Genomic DNA, 23,757 nt, shown 5'->3' with positions numbered 1-23,757 from the left:
AAGCACAGGAATGATTTCAAGCTGGAGAGCTATTTTCCTTGAAAAAGGTCACTTAAAACTGTAATTCCAAATTCAAGTATTTATCAAAATCAATCATTCTTAGACTTTTAATCTACATTTATTCCTGTGTTGCCTCAGGCATTTGTGACCTCCAGTCTGCCTTCTGTTCTATATTCGTAAAGACAGATAAGAATGTCTTCCTGGGTTGAGTTATTCTTTCTATTATGCTATTTTATTTAAGGCATGTTCAAGTGTGATTTAGTGATATTTTCGCATGATTAAATGTTATAATTATAATGTCTTATTTCATATCTATTCACCTTTAACAGTGCGATATTGTGTAATAGAAAAATAATTCTAAAATATAGAGTAATCCTTCACTTGTAACTACATGAAAGGGTGATATATACAGTCTTGGTTTCAAAAATAATTTTTTTCTTTTCAGCTGCAATTTACTCCCAGGAATATAATTCTTATTTAATGAACCTGAAAATAAAATGGTAGTTTCCCCATATCACACAGCAGTGAATTCAATTTATATATATGGGGAGGGCAAAAGTAGGCTTACAGTTGTTCATATGGAAAATAATACATTAAAAAATAATAACACAAGAATAAACTCTGTGTTTCGCATTCTCACAACTGTAAACCTGCTTTTGCCTCACCCTGTATTGTTTTATTTCCCTTGGCCTGTCAGATGTGTGATTATAGAAGGGATCAAATTCATAAAACTTTACCATGGCTTGGCTGCTTTTGTGCCCACCTAGTAATAATGAAGGACTTCTTTTTTTTTTTTCTGCTAATGTCTCACCCAGTTTCTTCTGGGAGTTCTTTCTGGAATCTTCCATGAGTTCACCAATGGTTCTGCCCAGAACTGTGACGTCGCCCGTGTTTTTCTGTCTCGGTTCATTTTGGGGATCTACTCCCTCTAAACTGGTGGCGAGCCCCTCAGCCTCTCCCCATACCACAGCGCCACCATGGAATCTGTGTCATGGCCCAGGGTGTTCCCTCCAGAGTCCCAAGTGAACCAGAGGCAGACTGTGCATCGCTTTAAAGTGATGCAAACCTGCAAACCACCATCCCCAACCTGTCCACCCTTTACCATCCAAGTCTCAATATGCTACTGGTCCCATAGGAGTTGATCAGAGATTTGATGAGGGGAAACTGTCTACATCATGGAGAAAAAGAAAAAGTGGATTCCTACCTGCCTTCAGAGACAAAAGCAAATGTCAGATGTACTAAAGACCGAAATAGGAATGGTGAAAGCATTAAGTAAATAGAAGAGAATGTGGGAAAATACATTTCCCAAAAAGAATTGGAGAGGACTTTTAAACAAAACCCTCAGGGCATAGTGCTGGATAATGCACATCGTTGGTGGGATGCCTGGACCAATGACCTGTGGGTAGGTAGACAGGTGCTGAAGTCTTGGTCCCACTAAGTACACATATACCTTGTGATCCAGTATGTGTTATGTGTTGTTGTTGCTTTTTGTTGTTATACAGGGGGGTGTATGGGGATATTCGTCTCAGCTTTGTTTGTAGAAGGCAGTTGAAGATCATCTAGGAGTCCATCATTGGGGGAATGGCTAACGAAGGTGGTGGATGTATGCTATGGAATATCATACAACAATCAGAAGCTGGGACCTAACTGAAGAGTACAGATAGCAACATGGGAACATTAAGGTAAATATAATAATTAGAATGAGATCTATAGTACACCAGGATAGTTCCATTTATATTAAGTCATCGTACAGGCAAAGAAAACAACACTCCATTTTTCTTTGAATTCCCTTTCCTTCCACTTCTCTCCCTCTCCTTCTCTCATTTTTTTGTCTGCTTATCCAGGTTGTGTCTAGGAGTGTCACTATAAACCCACTACCAACATTCTCCTACACTGAATTCATGCTTTCATGAGGGGAACAAAACAACTTATACGAGGGGTTGAAAGGAGCCTACATCCTCAAGAGTACTTCTGGGTCTTTTGGTTTTGGTCGGCATTAGGGAATATGTAATTTATCGCAGAGAGAGTGATCAGTATCTCTCTATCTCTGTCTCTCTATCTCTCTGCTTATCTCTCTCTTCCTGTAAAATCAGCCAGCCTGTTTCGGTATCCTGCTTGGCAGGATACCTCAGACACTGGAGGAGGAAGATTCAGAGCAACTTAGCTTGGATTGTCCTTGTTCCCGCCCTCAGGGTGGATTGCTGGGACTGCCCAGTGGAGGGGAATCTCCACCTGGTAAAGTGGAAGAATACCTATCTATTTCTCAAACTCCACACTTGGGCATATAGCCTAGAGAAAAATCACAGCAGATATGCACAAAGAGACAGGTACAAGAATGTTTGTTGCAGCAGTATTTTTAATAGCAAAAACTTGTAAACAACCTAAATGTCCATTAACAGCAGAATCTAAATTCTAATATGCAATAGACTACTATAAAGCAATGAAGATAAATGAATGAAAACTATATCTATTAAAAGGTATAGTTCTTATAAAACTAATGTTCAATAACAAAATCAAAGTGTGGAAGGATATGTACAGTATGATACCATTTACATCAAGTTCAAAAACATGCCAAACAATATCACACATTGTTAAGGACATGTCGTTATGTGGTCAACATATGAAGAACTGCATGGGAATGATACAAAAGCAAAGTCAAGCTTGATGATTTCTGAAGAGGATGAGGGGAACATGAGACCAGGGAAGGGTCCTCAGAGTATTGCAACTCTGTCTCTGATGTTTATTTCCTTGAAACAAAGATCCAACACAATATGGTTAAGTTGCTAGGATCTGACAAATCTGGGTGCTAGGTACACAAGAATTGACTTCAAAAAATTGTGGAGCATAATGAATGCTTCAAGTATACAAAAATCACAATATAAATCCATGTTTGCTAAAGTAGAGCTATAAACAAGGTTACCTGCACACCTGGTGACACACACTAGACCACGGCCAGGGCAGGAACTCGGCTGTTCCTTCATGGCTTCCACATTCTCCGTTTGCCCACGTTGTAACCCAAATCATACAAACGCCAAGCCAGGGCTCTGCAGTGCCCGGAAAAGAATTTTATGAAAACAGTGTAACTGATATCTGCGAACAAGTACCTGTGACTGATTTGCTCTCCTCTCTGACCACTAGATAATGGCTACAGAGCAAACTGAGAGGAAAAACAATAAATAATAAGAGGAAAACAATCTAGAGCTGAAGAAAAGCATGAGCTCTCAGGAGGAAAAGAGGCACTAAATTCCAGGCAGAATGAATGAAAGAAAATTCTGGACCTAGATACACATTTGTGAAATTCACTTCCGGGAGACAGACAAAACAGATCTTCTAGGCACAGTGGGGGAGTACCTTCAAAGGGAAAAGAGTTACAATGATCAAACTGATACCAAAACAGGATGGGGTAGTTTTGAGCCTGGAATCCCATATGCAGCCAAACGATCGATTAAGCATAAGCGCAAAGTGAAGGTATTTTCAGAGGCTAGATTCAGAAAGGTTACATTCCATGTAGTTTTTATGGGAAAATTCCTCTAGGTAATATAGGAAACAGGAAACTGTGGGGTCCATTCTAAGAATGCTTGGAAGTCCTAGGATGGTATTTATTAAGATAAAAACACAGATTTATACTAGAAAATGAAGTCAAAAGGCTCTTAGGTCATAAGAACTGCAGCTTCTGCCAGCTTCTCCGGGAACACTTGCTCTTGAGATGCTGCATTTTGGAGGCCAGCCCCCATGACAGGTGCTGCTATCCTGAGAACGCTATGCTCTGAGAAGTTCAAGCCTCATGGAAAGATCACATGTAAGACTGCTCGACAGCCCCTGTGACGTCTCCTCTGGCCCCATCCCCACCCGACCACAACAGTATGAGAGACTGCACATGGGAACCGTGCAGCTGAGCCCATTCCTAGAACCAGGAGAGAATAATAAATTGTTCTTTAAACTTCCACATTTTGGGATGGTTTATAATACAGCCATAGATATTCAGAACAGCATGTGTTCACTTGGTAAGAAAAAAGGAAAACCCATAGAAACTCCAGGAAAAAAAATTAACCTAGAAAGTTAATACAAAGGGATCTAAATAAGGCTTAATTTTGAGGAACGTTGTTCATCATCTGACACAGTGATTCTCAAACTTGAGCATGCATTAGAATTACCTGCAAGGCTTGTTACATCACAGGTCACGGGGCGCCACCCCTGGTATCTGAGCAGGTCAGGGATGGAACACAGGGCTCTGTGTCTCCAACAAGTCCCCAGGTGATGCTGACGCTGCTGGCTCAGGATCCCCCTTTGAGGACCCCCGTTTAAGATACAACGAATTCACAGGAAACTCTATTTGAGCTTTCTTCTTTCCCTCCACGTGGGGGGTTGTCTCAGCCTCCAGACGAGCTCTGGAAAACTTTGCTTTTTGAGAAAGCTGTTGGCTATGCTGTTTTTCCAGGCTGCAGTGGTTCACAAAATTTTGATCCTTAAACAATGTAGAAAACACTACTTTTAATAACAATGTAAGCGATGTAATATGAAGGTACTGGTGGCCTCAGATGGGAAGAAGAGGTGAAGGAGTGGGGAGAAGAGGGAAAGGCAGGGCCAACCAAGCTTCATCCCGCCCATGTGAGGAGCCAGGGCAGACTAGGCAGAGATGGGAAGAAGAGGTGAAGGAGTGGGGAGAAGAGGGAAAGGCAGGGCCAACCAAGCTTCATCCCGCCCAGGTGAGGAGCCAGGCAGACTAGGCAGAGATGGGAAGAAGAGGTGAAGGAGTGGGGAGAAGAGGGAAAGGCAGGGCCAACCAAGCTTCATCCCGCCCAGGTGAGGAGCCAGGGCAGACTAGGCAGAGATGACCAAACAGGAAGCAGACTTGCATTCAATGATAATATTTAAAGTTAAAGAGTTAACCAAAAAGAGAACATCATAATAACCTCCCTATCAAACACTGGTTAGGGAGGCAGAATGAAAGGTGAAAGGTAACATAAGTAAGTGGATTCCTTATTTTTCAAGAAGTAGTTGGTAGAAATCATCCATTAGTTGGTAAATCAAAAAATGATATTATTTGGAATTAAGGAGAAAACCCACTAGAAAAACTGAAAGCAGAAACTGGTCGAATGGGTTGTTCCTTGGAACTGGGGCAGTGGTTGGGGAGCTATAGGACAGGAGACGGTGGCTTTTTTAAAAAAGTTCTTTGGTAGAATTTACATTGTTACAAAACACATGCTGATATTTGTTTGATCAAAAGTACCAAACCTATTTACTTGGCCAAAAACCGATGCACAAAATTGCAATTACTGAGTTCAAATCTTGATACTAACTAGCATCCATGATTTTGGACAAGCTATTTGGGTCTCTAAACTCCATTGCCTTTCTGCAAAAAGGGATGATAATAGTAATTTCTCATAGGTTGTTCTAGGAAATTGATGTGAGAATTACGCAGGAAGATCATTTAGCATGGTACCTGGCACCTTTGCATGAACGAATATTAGGCGTAGTTATTAGTAATGTCATTATATTCATACAATAGATTGGAGACCAAACTCCAGATGAACTTAGGAGCAAGTGAGCTGAGTTGACTCATCCCCCTTGCCATAATACTTGAGAAAGGCATGGTCGCACTGGTTCAAGTTCAGCATCTTTAATAATTCATCTGCCCGTTGAATTACTCAGTATAACCTGATCTCAAAGTCATAACTTTACTCTAAAATGAGTGCAATGAATAAAGTTGTATTGCCAAGGAAAACTTACCTATAGACCTAGCACTAATAAAACCCTGACCTGCACAGGCCAGTACATCATAATTATCGCAGTGCTCAGCCCCAGAGCAACTTGGCACAAAATTAGATTAAAACAAAAATATATATCTATGGCATGGGCCTGGGCCAGGGCAGAGAAAGCTGGAGGCTGCCCATGTGGACTGTGATGGCTTATGTCAGGGCTTGGGTCGTGAAAACCTTTCAAGTCTGTATTTCAAGTGTCTACACTGAGAGAAGAGCCTCAGAGGGCATGGCAGAAAGACCCGTAGGCGGCCCTAAGCTTCCTACCCGGTATTCATGCCCTGTTCAGCTGTCTCCCCTTGAGCACGGTCAGGACCTGTGACATGCTTCTAACCAACATATTATGGCAACGAGAAAGGAATTTTGAAGATGTACTTAAGGTCCCAAATCAGTTAATTTTGAGTTAATAATAGGGGGATTATCATGAGTGGGCCTGGCTTGATCAGGGAAAACCCATAAAAGGGGGAGGCACTAGGCCTCCCTGAGGCTTGGTAACAATGTGAATAATGAAAAATGCTAAGGTACTTGATACAATAAGCGAGGAACTGTGGTCAGCCTTCAGGGCCTGACAGCAGCCACCTAACATTTCACAAAAATGGAAGATTGAAAGAGGGAACCGGCCAAAAAGATGAAAGTGCAGCAAAGAAACAAAAAGTGCTCATGCTGGGAGCAAAATGAAAATCAATTGTAAATGGAGGAATAAAAGACAGTTGACTGTGGCGCTGTTGATACGGCCCTCATTTGAGACCTTAGACGAGCAGGCCGGAGGAATGTGGCGAAGGCAAATTTCCTGACCATAGATCAAGATGGTGGCTGTGATGGAGAAGATGGAGCTGTCCCACTGGAAATAAAAGACTCTCACGCAAAAGGAACTCTTGGAGATATTCCACAACATTGAAAGCATCAACGATAAAATGTTGGGAGCTGATCCAAATGGAGAGAGGAGTAGAACAGTTTGCGCAAGCGCAGAAATGATGCTCATTGCAAGTTCTGTGATGAGTCAAAGACAGCAAGCACTGTTCAAAATACTCTTCATAAGGTTTGACAAGGGAGACCCACTTTAATCCTCCACATTTCTAATGTTGTAAATGACTCTATACTAAATAAATGTTTTACTCTATTTTTTCATGCCCTTCTACATTTATAATTGACAGTAAGAAGTAACGTTTTGAAAAAATCAGCATAGGTCATGGCACAGTTGCAATTTGTTTTCGCTGATCATTAAGATCACCTTGCCCGTTTGGGGCTGGCATGGCCAGAGCTAAAGTCCTGCACAACCATACAAAGTGCAGACTGCTTGGAATGCGGACCCAGTCTGAGTCCCGTCCTTTCTTCACAAATGACAGGGACCATGTCAATTGTGCTCTCCATTGTACCCCGCCTCCAACAGCCAGCACAATGTTGGCCCAGATTAAAAGGCTGTGAACATTTGGATGAATGAATAGACCTATCCCGCCTCTCTAAGCGGGTGACAGAAGGGAGTCATGGATCATTTAGCGAAAGGGCAAGACATGCAAAGGTTACTAATCGAGATGAACACAGGAAAAACATTACTTGGTTGGAGATGACCAAGAAGGCTTAGCTTCCTGAGTCCCAAAGCTAATTCCACCTGAAGTTCTGGATGACAGTACTGCCAATGGCACAGAATTTTGTTCCGAAGTGGGGAATGGAAAATGAGAAATAACAGGTTCAATGAAAAAAACCCTCAATGCTTTAACATTAAGGTGTAACAGAAAACTGAGATGCAATTATAAATGTGGAGAAAAGATTAGAGCCAGCTCAGCTGAAGGCAGCAGGTTAATTTCAAGTTGAATGGTGAAATAACTACTTGGGATGAGCGACTGGGTTATCTATTTCTTTCAGAGATGAGGAATTTAATTCATTTCATTATTCAGCACAGCAGAAATATTTGATAAAGACACGAATTGTTCTCCCATGGATTTCCTATGTATAGACTTTGAAATTAAAAGTGAGAGGGATAGACCAGGGAATAGGGGAAATAACTAAAAAATATTCAACTTTTATTGTTCAGGTTGTATGAATGAAAAGTCAGTTTAAAAGGTAAGATTTTGACTCTTTGATCTTTTAAACCTGAGAGGCTATTTCTGCAACCTGACTTTAATTTTATTTTTATTTACTGATTTTAGAGAGAGAGGAGTGAGAGAGAGACAGGATTATGGAGCTGTTCCGCATGTGTCCTGGCCGGGGATTGAACCTGCAACCTTTGTGCTCAGGTTGACACTCTATCAGTTGAGCTATCTGGCCAGGGCATGCAATCCGACTATAAAGGACGATTTGAAATGTTACAAAGAAAAAGTTTTATCATAATTTTTAGACTTCCAGAGGGTAAACTAGCAGTGAAATTCACAAAGCCAAACTGAAAACTAGTCTCACAGACACACACACACACACACAACTATCTACTCAAATACCTTTCCTACACCTCTATACACCCAAACCTCCACACACACACACACACACACACACACACACACACACCCCTTCAAAAAAAAAACTGACCCCTTTCCAAGTAGAGACAAAATCAGGTTAGAGAGAAATAATGTGACATCCATGTATTTTTGATCTCTGTGAAGACTTCTAAATGTTTAGAAGCGATAGGAATCACGTGAACATAGCCGATTTTGCTTTTTTTCCAATCTCAGAAACAGCACAATTACAAAGGGTGGTAACCAGAAAGAGAGAGCAAAATTCCCCCATTGCCAAACCAAGAGTAATCTACGTGGAATAAATTAGAGCGACAGCTTGAGTAGCTCAGAAGTAACATTTAAGAAATAACTGGCCTGTAGAAATGTATGTAACGAACAGAAGCAAAGGCAGATTGTCTTTGCTAAGATAAGTCATAGTGAAAGATGAAAGTCATAGCAAAAGGGATTGAGCCATTGTAGTGCTGCTGCAGCTGCTCATTTTAACATTGTCTTTCTTTTCTGGAAAAATCATTTATTTTGTGATTAGACTAATTCCATCTGGGCCTAGGCATCTGTGTTAATGTTAATGTTAATGTTAATGTTAATGTCTGAGACAATTGCATTAGTTGTTGGATTACTCTAAGCCCAGTGCCATGGTGGTTGTTCAGCTGAGAATTCTGTCTTTCTGTGTGTGTCAATCATGTCTCTTCTGGCCAATCCACTTACAGGAAATGTGGTGCAGCTGAGACTAAAACAGAAGGGCCAATGTGGTCAGAGCAACTTTCTTAGTCAAAAGTTAAACTCGTAAACACATGCAATAATAACATATATATATATGTAAAGTTTTGGCCCTAAATTGTTGACAATGACTGTCTTTGGGCTCAGGGTTATAGGAATTTGCACTTTCTATGTCATTTATTTCTGTAGTATTTGCTTGATATGATTAGGGAATTATTAATTTTTTAAAAGTGTCAAAATGGCATTGCGATTATGTCTACAAGTTCTCATCAATAGGACGTTCTTACTGAAACAGTCATGGATTAAATGCTACGCTGAGACTTGCGGATATATACAGTGTGGAAGGAGAGGCAGAGAAATAGAGAAAATAAGATTAGACACAAATTGGTATGGGATGAGGACATATTGATTCATTCTATTGTGGTGTCCCCTTTTGTGTATGCTGGAAAGTTTTATAATAAAAAAGTTAATAAAACAATAGGTGATTCATTTGGAAAATTTGGCTGGGGAGCAAATGTAAAGAACCTCAAGTACAAGGAATGTTTATTCCCTAGCTCAGTGGCCTCCCAACTTTAACAAACACAACCCTACCTGCTTCTCTCCTTTTGCACACATGCACCAGGCATTCGCTTGTCAGTTCACTAATTTATTTAAAACGCTACATATACCCTGTACTATTATGCCGTTATAAAACATACACAAACATAAAAAAGGCTAGATAAAAATAAACACAAGTACCATTCTAATATGGTCTTCCTATACTCTAGTGGATGTGGACCCAGTTAGGAACCCCATGTTTAGTAAATGGGGGGGCCCTTAAAGTTTCTAAGTAAGAAAGGGTTTGTTTATAAGAAACAGAAACTTATTGGAGCACTCATAGGTAATGGGAATAGATTGAAAAGACCCAGAGGTGCTTCACTGAAGCTTCTCAAAGAACTGAAATAGAAGAAGTTATTTCAACTGAATATGTGATTTGAACAAGGATCATCACTTCTTTGTACATTTCTTTTGTACAGATGCAATACACATAATGTATTCTGCACATAGAGCCAGGATACAATATGCATATAAAACAAACATCCCCACATATTAACTTGGGCAACATATTTAACACAATGATTACGATGACAATAATAACTAACATTAATTATTTAATCTGCCAGGTATTATAAGATCATTACATATTTAAAACTCATGACAATCCTATGAGACATAGAAAACATTGATTGGCTTTTCCAAGATAAAAAGGCTAGAAAATGTCAGAGTTCACACATAAATCAAGAAGTTTCTGACCTCAAACTCCATGTCCTTAACCACTAAGCCATATTGCCTCCATAAGGAATTAATGGCAGCGTCCAAACCATAAGATTGTGATGACTAAATGACATAATATATGTGATATGTTTAGCACATTGTCTGACATAGAACACACATCCTATTAATGTTAGTATTTTAGTACACAGAATATTTACCAAAAATTTTCCACAGTAAACACCATTAATATTTCTCAATATCAAACATCAATAATTATAATTGTAATAAAATAATGTTTTATCATTTAAACATTATTTTTAATAACACATGTCTAAACTTCTTTTGTAGGCTACCATCTACAACTATGGGTGACTTTTGCTATTGAGTCTCTAAGGAACGACTGATGAGAGATAGTAACTATAGACTGTATTGTGCCCCCTGCCTGCCCAGTAGGCTACTGAAATGGAAACACTCATACTTGGCACACTCCTGTCATATTTTAAGGAGCCACATACACAAACAGGAGTGTGTGAAGCTTGAGCACTAAATGACCCATGAAGTATATATGTACATGTCAAATTTATTTTACAACTGGTTTGCATCCTTTTGCTTTGACCCAAAGATACATTTTGAGAGAGACGATGGTTCTGAAAGCTTCTTTGCATTCCATCAGTTTTACCTAAAGTGATCAATTTTACCACTTCTGGTTTTGTTTTTTTTTTTCAGCTTTCATATTTCTATAAGCCAATCCAGATTAGATCATTTAATAAATCCTTATTTGTTTAATCATGGCTTCTACATTAGAGTAGCCATGTCTCCCTGATTTCCTGAACAGTCCAGATTTGTAATTTTGTTGCAGCATTCGTCTGTAATTCCAAATTGGGTGGGAAGCATTGGCCCCGGCGGAAGAGGTGTGGCATGAAGCCCTGCGATGCCGAGGCCTGTGATCTGAGCTCTGCTTCAGGCGGTGCGCAGTCTGCTTTGCATGATTGAGTCTGCACTTGCTTTCAATGATCAGTACATGTTATTCTTTGTGTGTATTTTTGCAAATACTTTACTAAATGTTCTGTCACTCTTAAGGGAATTCTAAGTTTTATGGTTGAGCTGGAGGGGTGGATGACGTCTTTGGTTTACATATTTTGACATTTAGTCAAAGCAGATCTGCCTTTTCATCAAAAAATTTAATTTTGGTATTAATTCTTTCATTATATGTAATTAGATAATCTATAACTAGATATCACTCAGAAACCTGCCCATCACTTTCTCTGTTCTATTTGGCAAGTATTTTAATCCTAGGAACATCAGGAAGAGCATCTGTGTTGATACAATAGAATCCACCTCCACCCATTTTTAACCCAAATGGAATAAGCCAAAATGAAGTATGTAGGATTCTTGGAATAAAGCATCAGGTAACCAAATACTATGAGCAAAAAATTAATTTATTATATATACTCTCTAATAATTCATAATAGCTTCTTGAAATTTTAAATGTCTTTTTGCTATTTCCAATGCTTAAAAATCATAATTTTAAAACATAAGTATTATTTTATATACATTGTGATTTCTTTCTTTTTTTTTTTTTACTTCTAAATATGAATGATATCCACTTGGAAGGAAAGGGAATAGGATTCATTGTTTTTGCTCTAACACTGTAGAATTTAAAATTTCACATCATATACCCCGAGTTTCGACTATATGAAAAATAGTCAAATGTCATCACTTTCTTGTATATTTCTTTTAAATGTATATATGTATAATATAAACAGAATACATCTAATTAGTACATTTCAACGTTTCACCAATGTGACCTTTATCTCCTATTTTATACAAAATAACAAAATAAAGGGAGAGAAGAAAGGAGACATCTGTTCATTGTACACAGAAAGTAAATAAAAGTTCATGTATGGCTTTGCAAAGGTAGAATATGACGTGACTTTCACACTTTATTTATTTAAAAGCATTTTGAGAGAACGTGTTAGTGTGCTTACGAGAGCGGCCATGGTGGTTGAATGTCGTGTCGAGAGTCCAACACTAGGATCCCCAGTGGTCTTTCCAGTGGCTGCCTCTGCAGCTTTCAGGAGACAAATGTAGTTTATGACCACTTCATCGATCTTCGCTACAATTTCCTGCCGCTGTGTTTCTGAGTTCACGACTTTAACTAATCGCATGCAAGCTTCTGTTAGGCAACAGAGCACTTGAAAGCTGGAAGTCATTGCTAGGAGCATCTCCTCTGGGCTTTTCTCGGCCATCGCCATTTTCCTACAGGCACTTCCCAACTGTCTGGAATCAATGGATAACAGTTGCTTGTACTGAGAAAGTGTAAGGTCATATGCTTCAGGGCGCGACTCCTCTCTTTTCCCCTTGGTTGCCCTAACTAGGCAGAGCAACTCATTGGCATCATTTTGGGCTGCAAGGAACCCATCAGGCATTACATATATGCTCTGCTTTAGGGCATTTATTCTTGCAATCTGGGCATCAAAAGCCAGGTTGCTGAAGTCTATGTCATCTGGGCCACTCAGGTCTTCTGCCCAGACCTTCAGCACTTGATATCTGGACAGCTCCCCTCTTTGCTTCTGAATTCCAACAGCCAGGGGTGGGCTGGTTGGTTCTGGCATGGCTTGATTCATCCGTGGTGGAAAGAGGCAAGAGACTTGGAGGGAGGGCTCTCCCTCCTCTTCATCGTCCTCCTCATCTTTATCCTGCCCTTGGTTCAGGAAACAGTAGCTGAAAGGTCCCCGGCATCTCCAATTGCTGCCCTCCAGCTTCCGCAAGGGTAATGTCTTGTACAGCTTTGAGTCTTTGTGAGTGACCGGGGACCTTTTGTGAACCTTCCCGTCAGAGCTAAAGTGCATTGAGCTTTGGGAAAGACTTTTGGTGAGCTTCTTCCCCAGGGGGAGTTCCGCTTGCCTTTCTGAACTGGCCTCCTGTGCTTCAGTGACACCTGGACACTTGAAGCTGACCACACCCTTGGTTCTCTCTCGGAAACTCTCCAAACCTACACATCCTGAAAGGATACTGCTGCTACGTCTCAGAGCCCTCTGGCTGGGGAGTGTCCCGTGGCTCCCCTCTCTCATATCCAGTGGCTGCCAGCTCACAGCCTCTCTGTAGGCCTGGTATGCTTGGGAGAAATCATTGGGGTCTTGATTTGGAATTGGCACCTTTGATTCCAAGTGAATGTTTGATGGTAGCAGGATGGGATCAGCTTTAGGATATTGAGACCAAGCTGAAGGCATGCCTCCTCGTCTCTCCTTCCCAGACTCTGTCAAAGCTACACTAGGGGTAGTAGAAAAACAGAGAGAATCATTAAACATCATATGGGTGGTCGATTTCACTGCATCTCTGTATGATGTCTGTTATTTCCCAAGAATGCATTCCAGAAGGGTTACCATTTGTCAGGGTCACCCCACTTTCCAAAGACTGCCTCCTGAGATCACACATAGATTTTCATTTCAATACATTTCAAAAAATACTGTAGTCTGTTACTTCTTAAACTACTGATTCATTTGGAATTGTCTAGAAATCCCCAATGTTTTCAGGGAGCAATGGAATCCAATGAATTGCCTTGCTTACAAATATTTATCTGCCAGAACTTAGCCACATGATTAGAAAACACACATCCTACATATCGATTATGCAAACAGATTTATGACATTTAAATTTCATTTCAAGGGAGTTAATACTGGCATTGGTTAATATTTTATAAAGATGTGCCCTACTTTAATTAATGCAAATTAAACCAGCTCGCCTTTTAAAGAGGACCCCATCTAGTTTCCCTGGTATAGGGTTTGAAGTGGAGACACTGGGCACATTACTCAACTTTTCTCAGAAAAGTTGTCATATGAAGATGTCCATTTCATGGAATTTTTGTGGGAAGCAAGAGGTAATTTCAGTGAAAGCTCTTTGTCAACTTCAAAGGATTAAGTAGTGTGCTTTAATTAGTTTAGAAGTAGAGATGCTAGTGAGTGATGAGTTATTTAACATTCATGGGCAAGATTTCCCATGGCAGGTGAAGAAAGTGGTGGGTTTTGAGAAAGCAGATCATCTTAAAAGAGTAGGAATCTCCATATAGACCTATGGACCTATATGGAAGACACCCTACTGATGATAGAATTTTGAATTGGAAAGTATAAAAGAGTATCTGCTTGTGTCCCATGATGGCTGGCCACGTGGATGGGTGAGCGGGATAAGAGGCTATGGGATAGTAAAATGTAAAATGGTGAGTGGGCACAGGCATTGACTGTGTTCTTGTTTTTACCTGTGCCTATATTTTAATACTTTGGGTAAAATAAAGCAGCTCATTGTGCACCCCCTTAAATCTTCATGATGCTGAGTGTGCCAGACACTTCAGAAGACTACTTTAGGAGAGTCTTACAGAGGAAGAGGAATCTGTAGGCATTGCTGAAGGCAAATGATCCTCCTGAGTCTGTTCAATCTCCCTGCCCCCTGCTCTGTTAGCCTTCCTTGCCTCTCAAAAATAAAATGGCAAAATTAAAAATTCGATGTGTTAAAAAAGAAATCAAACCATTTTTTGACTCTAAGCAATACTACCTTGTAACTAAAAGTCACACTGGGTACTGCTAAAAGCCTACATTTAGAATTTAGAAAAAATAACATTGCTCCACTAGAATCTAAAAGCAAGAACAGAGCAAGATTTTAAAGAGCAAATGCCATGTTCACCATTGTTTCAGATCTAGAAACTTTTGTAGTCTTTAAATACCGAGGATGAATAGCTGCTACTTAACCTGGCCACCGTCCTGCAGCCTTTTGAAACATTCTAACTTTTACTTTTCTTCTAGAGATTTTATTTTTAGGTTTCTCGTAAATTTGTTTACATGTTCCTGGTTGTGTAAGATAAAGTGCTCAATCCCTCATTGCTGTACCTGTGGTTTCCTTAATCTTGGGGAGTCGATGACATCCATCTCTCAAGGTGCCAAACAAGGGTTCAGCATTAATGGCTGTGTGCAGAGCAGGCACTGTCATCCGTGGACACATCCCTTCCGGCTGCGGGTGTAATTCCTTAAAGGGGGCTCCATGGTTGGGAAGCCCAGTGGCTCTTTCCTCTGAAGGAACATAAGCCACGCCTTTCCCCGAAGTCTCAGGAATCAAGTGCTTCCCCATGGAGGGGCAGAGTGGGGACTCCACAGGCGTGGCGCAGGTGCTGCTGCTGCTGCCTGTGCCACAGCCCGCATCTACTGAAGAGCCCTGAGAGCTCTGGAGAGAAAAATGGCCCTCACTTTGTAACGATGACATCCGCTTGGCCAGATGGTAGTCACAAAGATGGGCCACACTCTCTTCCGCCACAGGAAGCTTGGAAGGATGATCACAGGTAGACGGGTCAGCATCCTCTGCATTATCTAAGTCTTTGGCCGAAGAGACACATGTCACATCAGTTAAGAAGTGGTCCCGTTGGCCAAGTCCTGCAACCTCGTTGGCTTCCCTATCGGGAGCCCCTTCATCCTTCCCTTCGGTTTCCCTTGTCCCTAGACCAGAAGCTCTTGGAAAGATGATCCCTGGTGCTGCTTCCAATCCACCTTTTTCGGCCGCCCCGCCCTCAGTGGCCATATACCATCTTTGGCTGTCCTTGCGGAAGGCAGTTCTCTCCAGGTTAAAAGTGCTTAGGTGCTGGCTATTCCTTGAAGACACGGTACCAAATTTACCTTTGGTGTCCTCCTCTGTCTCAGCTGTTTTGGTCCTCTGCTGCTTTTTCTCTGGTATATTGCCACCAGGGGGGGCTTTCCCCTCCCCATCCGCCAACTTGCTTTTCCTTTTGCTGGTGCAGGAATACGCCACTGACCCCATGTGCAGTTTGCTAAAATAGTCAGTGACCGACTTGGTCTCCATGGTTTCCGGCTCCATCTCCATGTGGTCTGAGTGAAGTATCTGCTTCGAAGGCACGGCTTTGGGCGGGAGGTCAGTCGCTGGACGGTTAGCCAGGGTGTGCGAGGACTTTGGGGGTAAGCCCCCAGCAGGGGGTTTGGAGGTGGAGAACTCTGTCTGCTCTTCTGCAAGGGGGTGGTAGCCTTCATGAGTGGCCAAGAACATGCGGGACAGGTTTTCTGACTGCTTCTGCGCTGTGGCCAGTTCAGAACTCTCAGTCATTTCAGAAGAGTTAGTTTCATTGCCTGAGTCTGAGGAAGACTCGGGACTATAAGCCCTCAAGATGGCTACACCTGCATGCCGTAAAAAACAAGAACCAATTAATGGATGCATCAGAGGCACTAGGAGACATGTATGAAAATGGGACTCATTATTATTAAGAACAAAACAAGGTTTTCCCTTTTCAGTAAGGACTGAGTTTATTGCACAGTTGTTCCAGAAATGGGGGGAAAAAACATGCCACATGTTTTAAAAAAATAACAAAGGAAACCACATACACAAAAAAAGCCACGATGGTAGTTTCTGCACATTTAGGAAATGGAACATGCGTGGAATGGAGAACAACACATAACAGGACTCCAGGGCAAATGGCTCGATGGGATGGATGATATGGATATCAGTGAATAAATGTAACAATCGTGAAAGAACCTGAATTGTTACTGGTCTGCTGTTCTTCTGACACGGACAGAGCTTCTAGAGCATCCAGTGGAGAAACGACGGTGTTATCCAGTCCCTTCTCACATGTCCCCTCGGCGCTGGTGGGCACAGCGTCGATGAGGGACACAGGGATCTCGTCATTTTGCAGGCTGCTGCCTGGCTCCTTGTCCCCAAGGAAGGAAGCTGCCTGGCTCTGAGAGTCCTCTTCATCTGAGCTATCTCTAAAGCCAGGTGGGGGTGCAGCGATAGCCATGTTCAAGGAACGCAGCAGGAAGTCATCCTCATTGTCATCCCCCTCTGGAGGGGGCAGGGATGTGAGGTCAATTATGTCATCACTGGACCCAGACAGGTTGAGGATGGCTGGCTGGCTAATCTCTCCCACCACGAGGTCCTCCTCGCAGCTCACCTCATCCTCTTCCTCTGCATCATCGGTGTTTTCGGCATAGCAAATATCATGGAGGAGGGGTTCCTCTATCCCCTGGGTGGCCTCGAAGTTCTTCACATCACCGATGTTTGCATAAACAGAGTTTTCCATGAACTGGATGTTCTCCGTGTCCGGAGGTAGCTCCAGAGTCTTCATGTCATTGGCACTGCTCATGTAGAGATTTGTCTGCTTCTCCAGCGCTTCCGGACTCCCGTCCAACAGTCTCTCATAGCTGAGAGTTGGGGGATTAATACCGTCATCCATTGCGAGATCTCCAAAAATAAAGGACACTTTAGCTCCCCTTGGAGACTCCTGTGCTTTCTTCAGAGTTTCTGGTCCTGAGAAGGTCAGCAGGGATCGCTGAGATAGACTTCTGTAGTCTGCCTCGCACGGAGCATCTCCCGGCTGAGGCAGTGGTTGATTGAGTTCATCTGAACTATAGGTGTTGGCTATGTACAAGTGCCGGTGGTCTTTTGAACACGAGGTGCCATCCGTAATTTCAACCGTCTTCTGTTTTGAATCTATATATGTTATCTGGGCTTCTTGTTCCCCTTCACCAATGAAGGTGGTCATTTGGGGTATACAGTTCCAATCAGGGCCAAGGATGTTATGCTTTCCTTTATTTTCAGTTCCTAAAGAGAAAGAATCATGCAAAGACATGTTACAGTGCTGTCTGGTTTCTGGGAGCCTCATCTCTGTTTCTTAATTTACTAGTTTATAGCATCACTTTTCTAGAAACGGGGTTATTCAGCTTTCCAAATATGGTAGTGGTTGATCTATTCTAGGCTTCAGGTATAAGGATTTCTTGGTTAGGAGAAGTGACCTTAACAGAATTGATATTGCAGAAAATATAATTGCTATTTGATAAAATATCATAGTGTCTGTGCGTAGGAAACTATAGCTTAATTTCACCCGATCCTCGGTTCTATTATTAAAAGGCCTCACTTACATCTATGAATGTGAATATAAAGCACACCTTTTAAAATTCTTAAAAGGTTGGAGTTCAACCGGCTGTTATCCCAGAAAATAGATTGCCCTCTACTTCGTAAAGCAAGATCTAATGTTGCCAACTTTGTAGAGGAAGATGTGAGACATTTTCCTCATTGGCTTAAGGGAAAGTCAGGGATCCACATACTTCTACCATGTATTTTAGAAGATATCGTAAAGATCATGTAACAATGTAATAATACAATATATTAATAAAATATAGTGTGATAATAAATACTGGAATAATAGCACAAGATCCTCTGTCTTCAACTCTTTTATATCCTAGTGCAGGGATCGGGAACCTATGGCTCACGAGCCAGATGTGGCTCTTTTGATGGCTGCATCTGGCTCGTAGACAAATCTTTAATAAAAAAATAATAACGTTAAAAATATAAAACATTCTCACGTATTACAATCCATTCATTTCCTACCACTCATGTTCATGGTTGCGGGTGGCTGGAGCCAATCACAGCTGTCCTCTGGGACAACACCAAATTTTTATTGGATAATGCGTAATGTACACGGGTCATTGTATGGCTCTCACGGAATTACATTTTAAAATATGTGGCGTTCATGGCTCTCTCAGCCAAAAAGGTTCCCGACCCCTGCCCTAGTGGATGTTTACATGTCCCACCATGAACATTAGCATCTGTGCCTGGACACAGTGCAGGTGTTTATGGTGCAGAAGGTGAAATGCTCAGAGGTAATATACGTCTCTGCTATTTGGAAACATAGTTAATACTTGGACTAATTTCAATTTTTATTTGTGTCATGAGAACTTCTGAAGATTTGTTTGATGTTCTTTCTGAATTAAAATCGCAAAATGCTAATTTAAAAATTGTCCTGTTTGCTCTTCGAGGGTCTTTCTGTTAGAGCCCTGGTCAGCAAACTGCAGCTCGTGGCCACACGCAGCTCTTCGTCCCCTTGAGTGTGGCTCTTCCACAAAATACCACGTGCAGGTGCTACCTCGATAAGGAATGTACCTGCCTATATAGTTTAAGTTTAAAAAAGTTGGCTCGCAAAAGAAATTTCAATCTCTGTACTGTTGATATTTGACTTTGTTGACTAATGAGTTTGCCGACCACTGCAATAGGGCATTTTGAAGTGGAGATTTTGCTCCTGATATTTAACAAGACAGGCCAGTGCGTTGCTCTGTCAATGTGGCTTTGTGGATTCCAGAGGCAACATTCTGAGGAAATGTTAGGACCATTTATTCTGTTCCCTGAAACTGTCCCTTGGCCCAAGTTTGGATAATACTGACACCAGATATACAAGACATAAGGGGAAAATATCAGTTTTACTGAAGAGGATTTTGTTCCCCCCAAATTGTACAGTGCATTCAATGCTGAACAAGTTTCCAAGTCATTTTACTAAATACCTATGTTTTTTATGAATAGCAAGTAAGATATCTTTTTTTCCCCCCGAAGTGAGAAGCAAATGGGGAGGCAGACAGACAGACTCCCGTATGTGCCTGACAAGGATCCACCTGGCATGCCCACCAGGGGGTGATGCTCGGTCCCTCTCGGGCATTGCTCAGCTGCAACCAGAGCCTTTCTAGCACCTGAGGTGGAGGCCATAGAGCCATCCCCAGCGCCCGGGCCAACTTTGCTTCAGTGGAGCCTTGGCTGCGGGAGGGGAAGAGAGAGACAGAGAGGAAGGAGAGGGGGAGGGGTGGAGAAGCAGATGGGCACTTCTCCTGTGTGCCCTGGCCGGGAATCAAACCCCGGACTTCCACACGCTGGGCCGACGCTCTACCACTGAGGCAGCTGGCCAGGACCAGAGATATCATTTTGAAGACGTTGAGTCACATACCAGCCTTATTTGCATGTGACCTTATAATAAATATACCTGTGGGGGTTTGGCATGTGTGTGTGTGTTATCTCCCTCTCTCTATAAAATGACAAAACCTGGGCCCTCATTACTGTAACCGCTTTTAGAATGGTAGGCTTGGTTTTCTTCGTATACTTGTAAATCTTAACAGTCCGTGGAGAAAAGGTTTCATTTTCAAGATAAATTTTAAGATTTGAAAATAAAACATCAAAAACTGGTTTTGCAATGTTAGAGGACTGCGCTAAATTGCCGAGCCACTCTTCTGAATTTCGAAGGTTAGCATTAAATTGCTCTAAATCCCCTGGCTCAGTGCAAATGTGCGGCCACAAGGAAGCTCACCGCCAGGCCCAGCACGCATCCACGGCCTCCTTTCTGGTACTTCCCCGTTTACTTCTAACCAAGTGCACCTCCCAGCGTCTTTCTTTGCCTCCTGCCTGTCTTCCACTTTCATTCTGAATATTTTCTATTTCTGTTTTCTTTCCCCACTGTCAATTATTAGAAGCACTGGGTATTGTTTTAGGTGTGATACATAGATTTCCCCCCTACTTAGGACCTTGCAATTTAGGTTTTAAATCCCAGTTATACAAATGAGATAACGCAAATGTAAAGATTTGAAGTGGAGATTTTTCTCCTGATATTTAAAAAACCAGGCATTTCAAGAAGGGACTGGATTAAATCCAGTCACGAGTCACAGTTGCCTCCTGGAATGCCTGGTCCATCTCTCTCTTTCTCTCTGGTTTCCCTTTATCCTGTGACTGTAATTGCTTCCATTTAACCAGCCACCATCACCATCTGTGAGCGAGTCTTTCTACACATCATAATGTATTGATGGAATAATCATTTGTTTTCTGCTAAGTTTAAAAGGAAGATTTTCCTCCCTTTCTTTTTCCTTCCCCTTTTTCGCTCAAAAACAGCGACAATGGAATTTGCTCTTAAGAATTGCCCTAAGTCAAACCAGGTGGTGGTGTAGGGGATAGAGCATCGGACTCGGATGTGGAGGACCCAGGTTCAAAATCCTGAGGTCACTGGCTTGAGTGCAGGCTCATCTGGCTTGAGCAAGGCTCACCAGCTTGAGCGCAGGGTCACTGGCTTGAGTGTGGGATCATAGACATGACCCCATGGTCACTGGCTTGAAGCCCAAGGTATCTGGCTTGAGCAAGGTGTCACTGACTCAGCTGGAGTCCCCACCCCCATCAAGGCACATATGAGAAAGCAATCAGTGAACAACTAAGGTGCCACAATGAAGAATTGATACTTCTCATCTCTCTCCCTTTCTGTCTGTCTGTCCCTATTTTTCTGTCTCTCTCACTAAAAATAAACAAACAAACAAATAAATAAATAGAGAAAGAAATAATTGCTGTTTAATAGAAACCCTGATTACAGAATATCTGATGAGAAATTTTTCATGGGTCAGTGGCTTTGGCTTGAATAGCTGTGTCTGTCCATCAGCCACATGTAGTGAGTGTTCGTGTAGACAGAGGAGATGCCTAACACTGAAGAAGAAAGTTCTAAAACAAACAAAAACCACCTACCCTTAAAGAAATTATTAATGTCACATTTACATCTTCTTCGGCCCCACTGTGGGGCTATTTCGTCCTCTCAAGTGGCTGGATTGAATTAATTGATATCTTGCTATCTTAACCTCCCAATGCAGAGCTAAGATGGCTGCCAGGGTCCCTTCTATAGCTCCAAATCCAAGTGCTGGGCAATACCCCAGTCATCCTGTGGGGAGAGTTCCCAGATCCTGGGGGTAAGTCCCAGGTAGGAGGAGGGTCCCCGGCAGCTGGGCCTAGAGCACCTGAAGAGGGGACAGGCCTAAAGCTGGGGCTAATACTTTCTGCTGGGCATTTCACTGCTAGTTCTCTGTGTCCTGCCTGCTGTGTGAGTGAGACATTGAAACCCAGATGTAAAGACTGGCAGATGCTCACTTCTGTCACAGCCACCAATTAAATCACTGCCTTTGAAGCATCCGCCCCAGCATGTCTGAGTGACGTGTAAAATGTGATGTAAAAAAATCAACGTTTTCATAGAAAAAAATTAGGCCATATCAAATGTATTTGAAGGCTTTTGTGTTAAATTTGGACATTAGATTTTTTAATGTATATAATTTTAACTTTTCAAGAACGATCTTTAGTATTTTTGACAGGTGGGATGGGGAAGGTGAGAGTCAGTGCTTTGGGGGTTTAGGAAGTGAATACCTGTTTCCTGGGCCCCTGAATTTTTCTTGTTGGCCATGTTAAAGATGGACCTCCGGGAATCCACGAGCAGCCTGTAGTACCCCGCTGTTAGGCAGGCCAGGTTCATGGCATCCGATGACTCCATTAGGAGTGTGATGGGCTGCACAAAAGACAAGGTTCTAGTTAAAGCCATCTCTCTTCAGAAACTCCCCTCGGGTGACAATGGCTGTACCTGTGTACCTGTGCTTACGAGATGTAAACAACAGACGTTATTGAGCAAGCATTTCACTGGAAAAACACAGGTGTGGGGAAAATGTCAGGCGTAACTGAGAGCCGTACTGGAAAAGGTTTAGGTGACACCATTTCGAAAGCCTAGACATTCTGGGAATAAAAAGGAAAAAAACCCATTGTTTTTGCTGCCAGTTAATATTTTTTTGTTCATAAAAACCATTTTATTGCAATATTCTATATGTATACACATTAAGTGATACAACTCCAGCATATTGCTCTTTTAAACAAGTTTATAAAACCAAATATTATTACAAAGTAAACAAAACTACCAAATTGATCAATTCAAACAAATATTAAGGCATTTGTTACCAGCTAAGAACTCATAACCTGAAAAGTCATAGGAAGATTACGTTGGGGTTCATGATGACAGTGTTGAAGAGAAGGAAAAATTAAGCGGAAGTTACTGCTAAGACCGAAAGAACGGTGTCAAAGAGATCTGGAAAGAAGGTGCTTCTAAAGGAAACTGTAAATAAACAGGAAGTCAAAACAGAGATGGGAGTTGAGAAAAGGTCTTGCTAAAAGTTCTGGAAACAATGAGGTTATCCTTTTATTGGACATGGATCTTGGGCATATAGGGAAGAAAGTGTTCAATTTTTTTTTTTTTTTGTATTTTTCTGAAGTTGGAAACGGGGAGGCAGTCAGACAGACTCCCGCATGCGCCCGACCGGGATCCACCCAGCACGCCCACTAGGGGGCGATGCTCTGCCCATCTGGGCCCTCGCTCTGTTGCAACCAGAGCCACTCTAGTGCCTGAGGCAGAGGCCACAGAGCCATCCTCAGTGTCTGGGCCATCTTTGCTCCAGTGGAGCCTTGGCTGCAGGAGGGGAAGAGAGAGACAGAGAGGAAGGAGAGGGGGAGGGGTGGAGAAGCAGATGGGCACTTCTTCTGTGTGCCCTGACCGGGAATCGAACCCAGGGCTCCTGCACGCCAGGCTGACGCTCTACCACTGAGCCAACTGGCCAGGGCCTGGAAGTGTTCAATTTAAACACTACTTTTATTGAGTTAGGAAGGGGACACTGGCTGGTGTACTCTTTTTTTTTTTTTTTCATTTTTCTGAAGCTGGAAACAGGGAGAGACAGTCAGACAGACTCCCGCATGCGCCCGACCGGGATCCACCCGGCACGCCCACCAGGGGCGACGCTCTGCCCACCAGGGGGTGATGCTCTGCCCCTCCTGGGCATCGCCATGTTGCGACCAGAGCCACTCTAGCGCCTGAGGCAGAGGCCACAGAGCCATGCCCAGCGCCCGGGCCATCCATGCTCCAATGGAGCCTTGGCTGCGGGAGGGGAAGAGAGAGACAGAGAGGAAAGCGCAGCGGAGGGGTGGAGAAGCAAATG

General features: G+C 42.3%; 1 protein-coding gene across 2 annotated transcripts in view; it reads right to left on the bottom strand.

Annotated features, from left to right (window-relative positions):
* Positions 1 to 5,169: 5,169 nt before the first annotated feature.
* Positions 5,170 to 23,757, bottom strand: part of FRMPD4 (FERM and PDZ domain containing 4) — a 507,254-nt gene continuing 488,666 nt past the window's right edge. The window contains exons 14-17 of one of the 2 annotated variants that reach the window (XM_066356802.1): positions 22,151 to 22,289; positions 16,703 to 17,767; positions 15,058 to 16,347; positions 5,170 to 13,445 (exon numbers count right to left, since the gene is read on the bottom strand). In XM_066356802.1, the coding sequence (XP_066212899.1) occupies positions 12,121 to 13,445; positions 15,058 to 16,347; positions 16,703 to 17,767; positions 22,151 to 22,289 (3,819 nt within the window). In that variant the 3' untranslated portion in view covers positions 5,170 to 12,120. Of the gene's footprint in view, positions 13,451 to 15,057; positions 16,348 to 16,702; positions 17,768 to 22,150; positions 22,290 to 23,757 lie in introns of both variants that reach the window. The other variant, XM_066356803.1, reaches the window with a different exon arrangement.

This window comes from Saccopteryx leptura, chromosome X (genome assembly GCF_036850995.1).
Source record: "Saccopteryx leptura isolate mSacLep1 chromosome X, mSacLep1_pri_phased_curated, whole genome shotgun sequence".
Taxonomy (NCBI): domain Eukaryota; kingdom Metazoa; phylum Chordata; class Mammalia; order Chiroptera; family Emballonuridae; genus Saccopteryx; species Saccopteryx leptura.
This window is presented reverse-complemented; position numbering and strand designations above follow the sequence as displayed.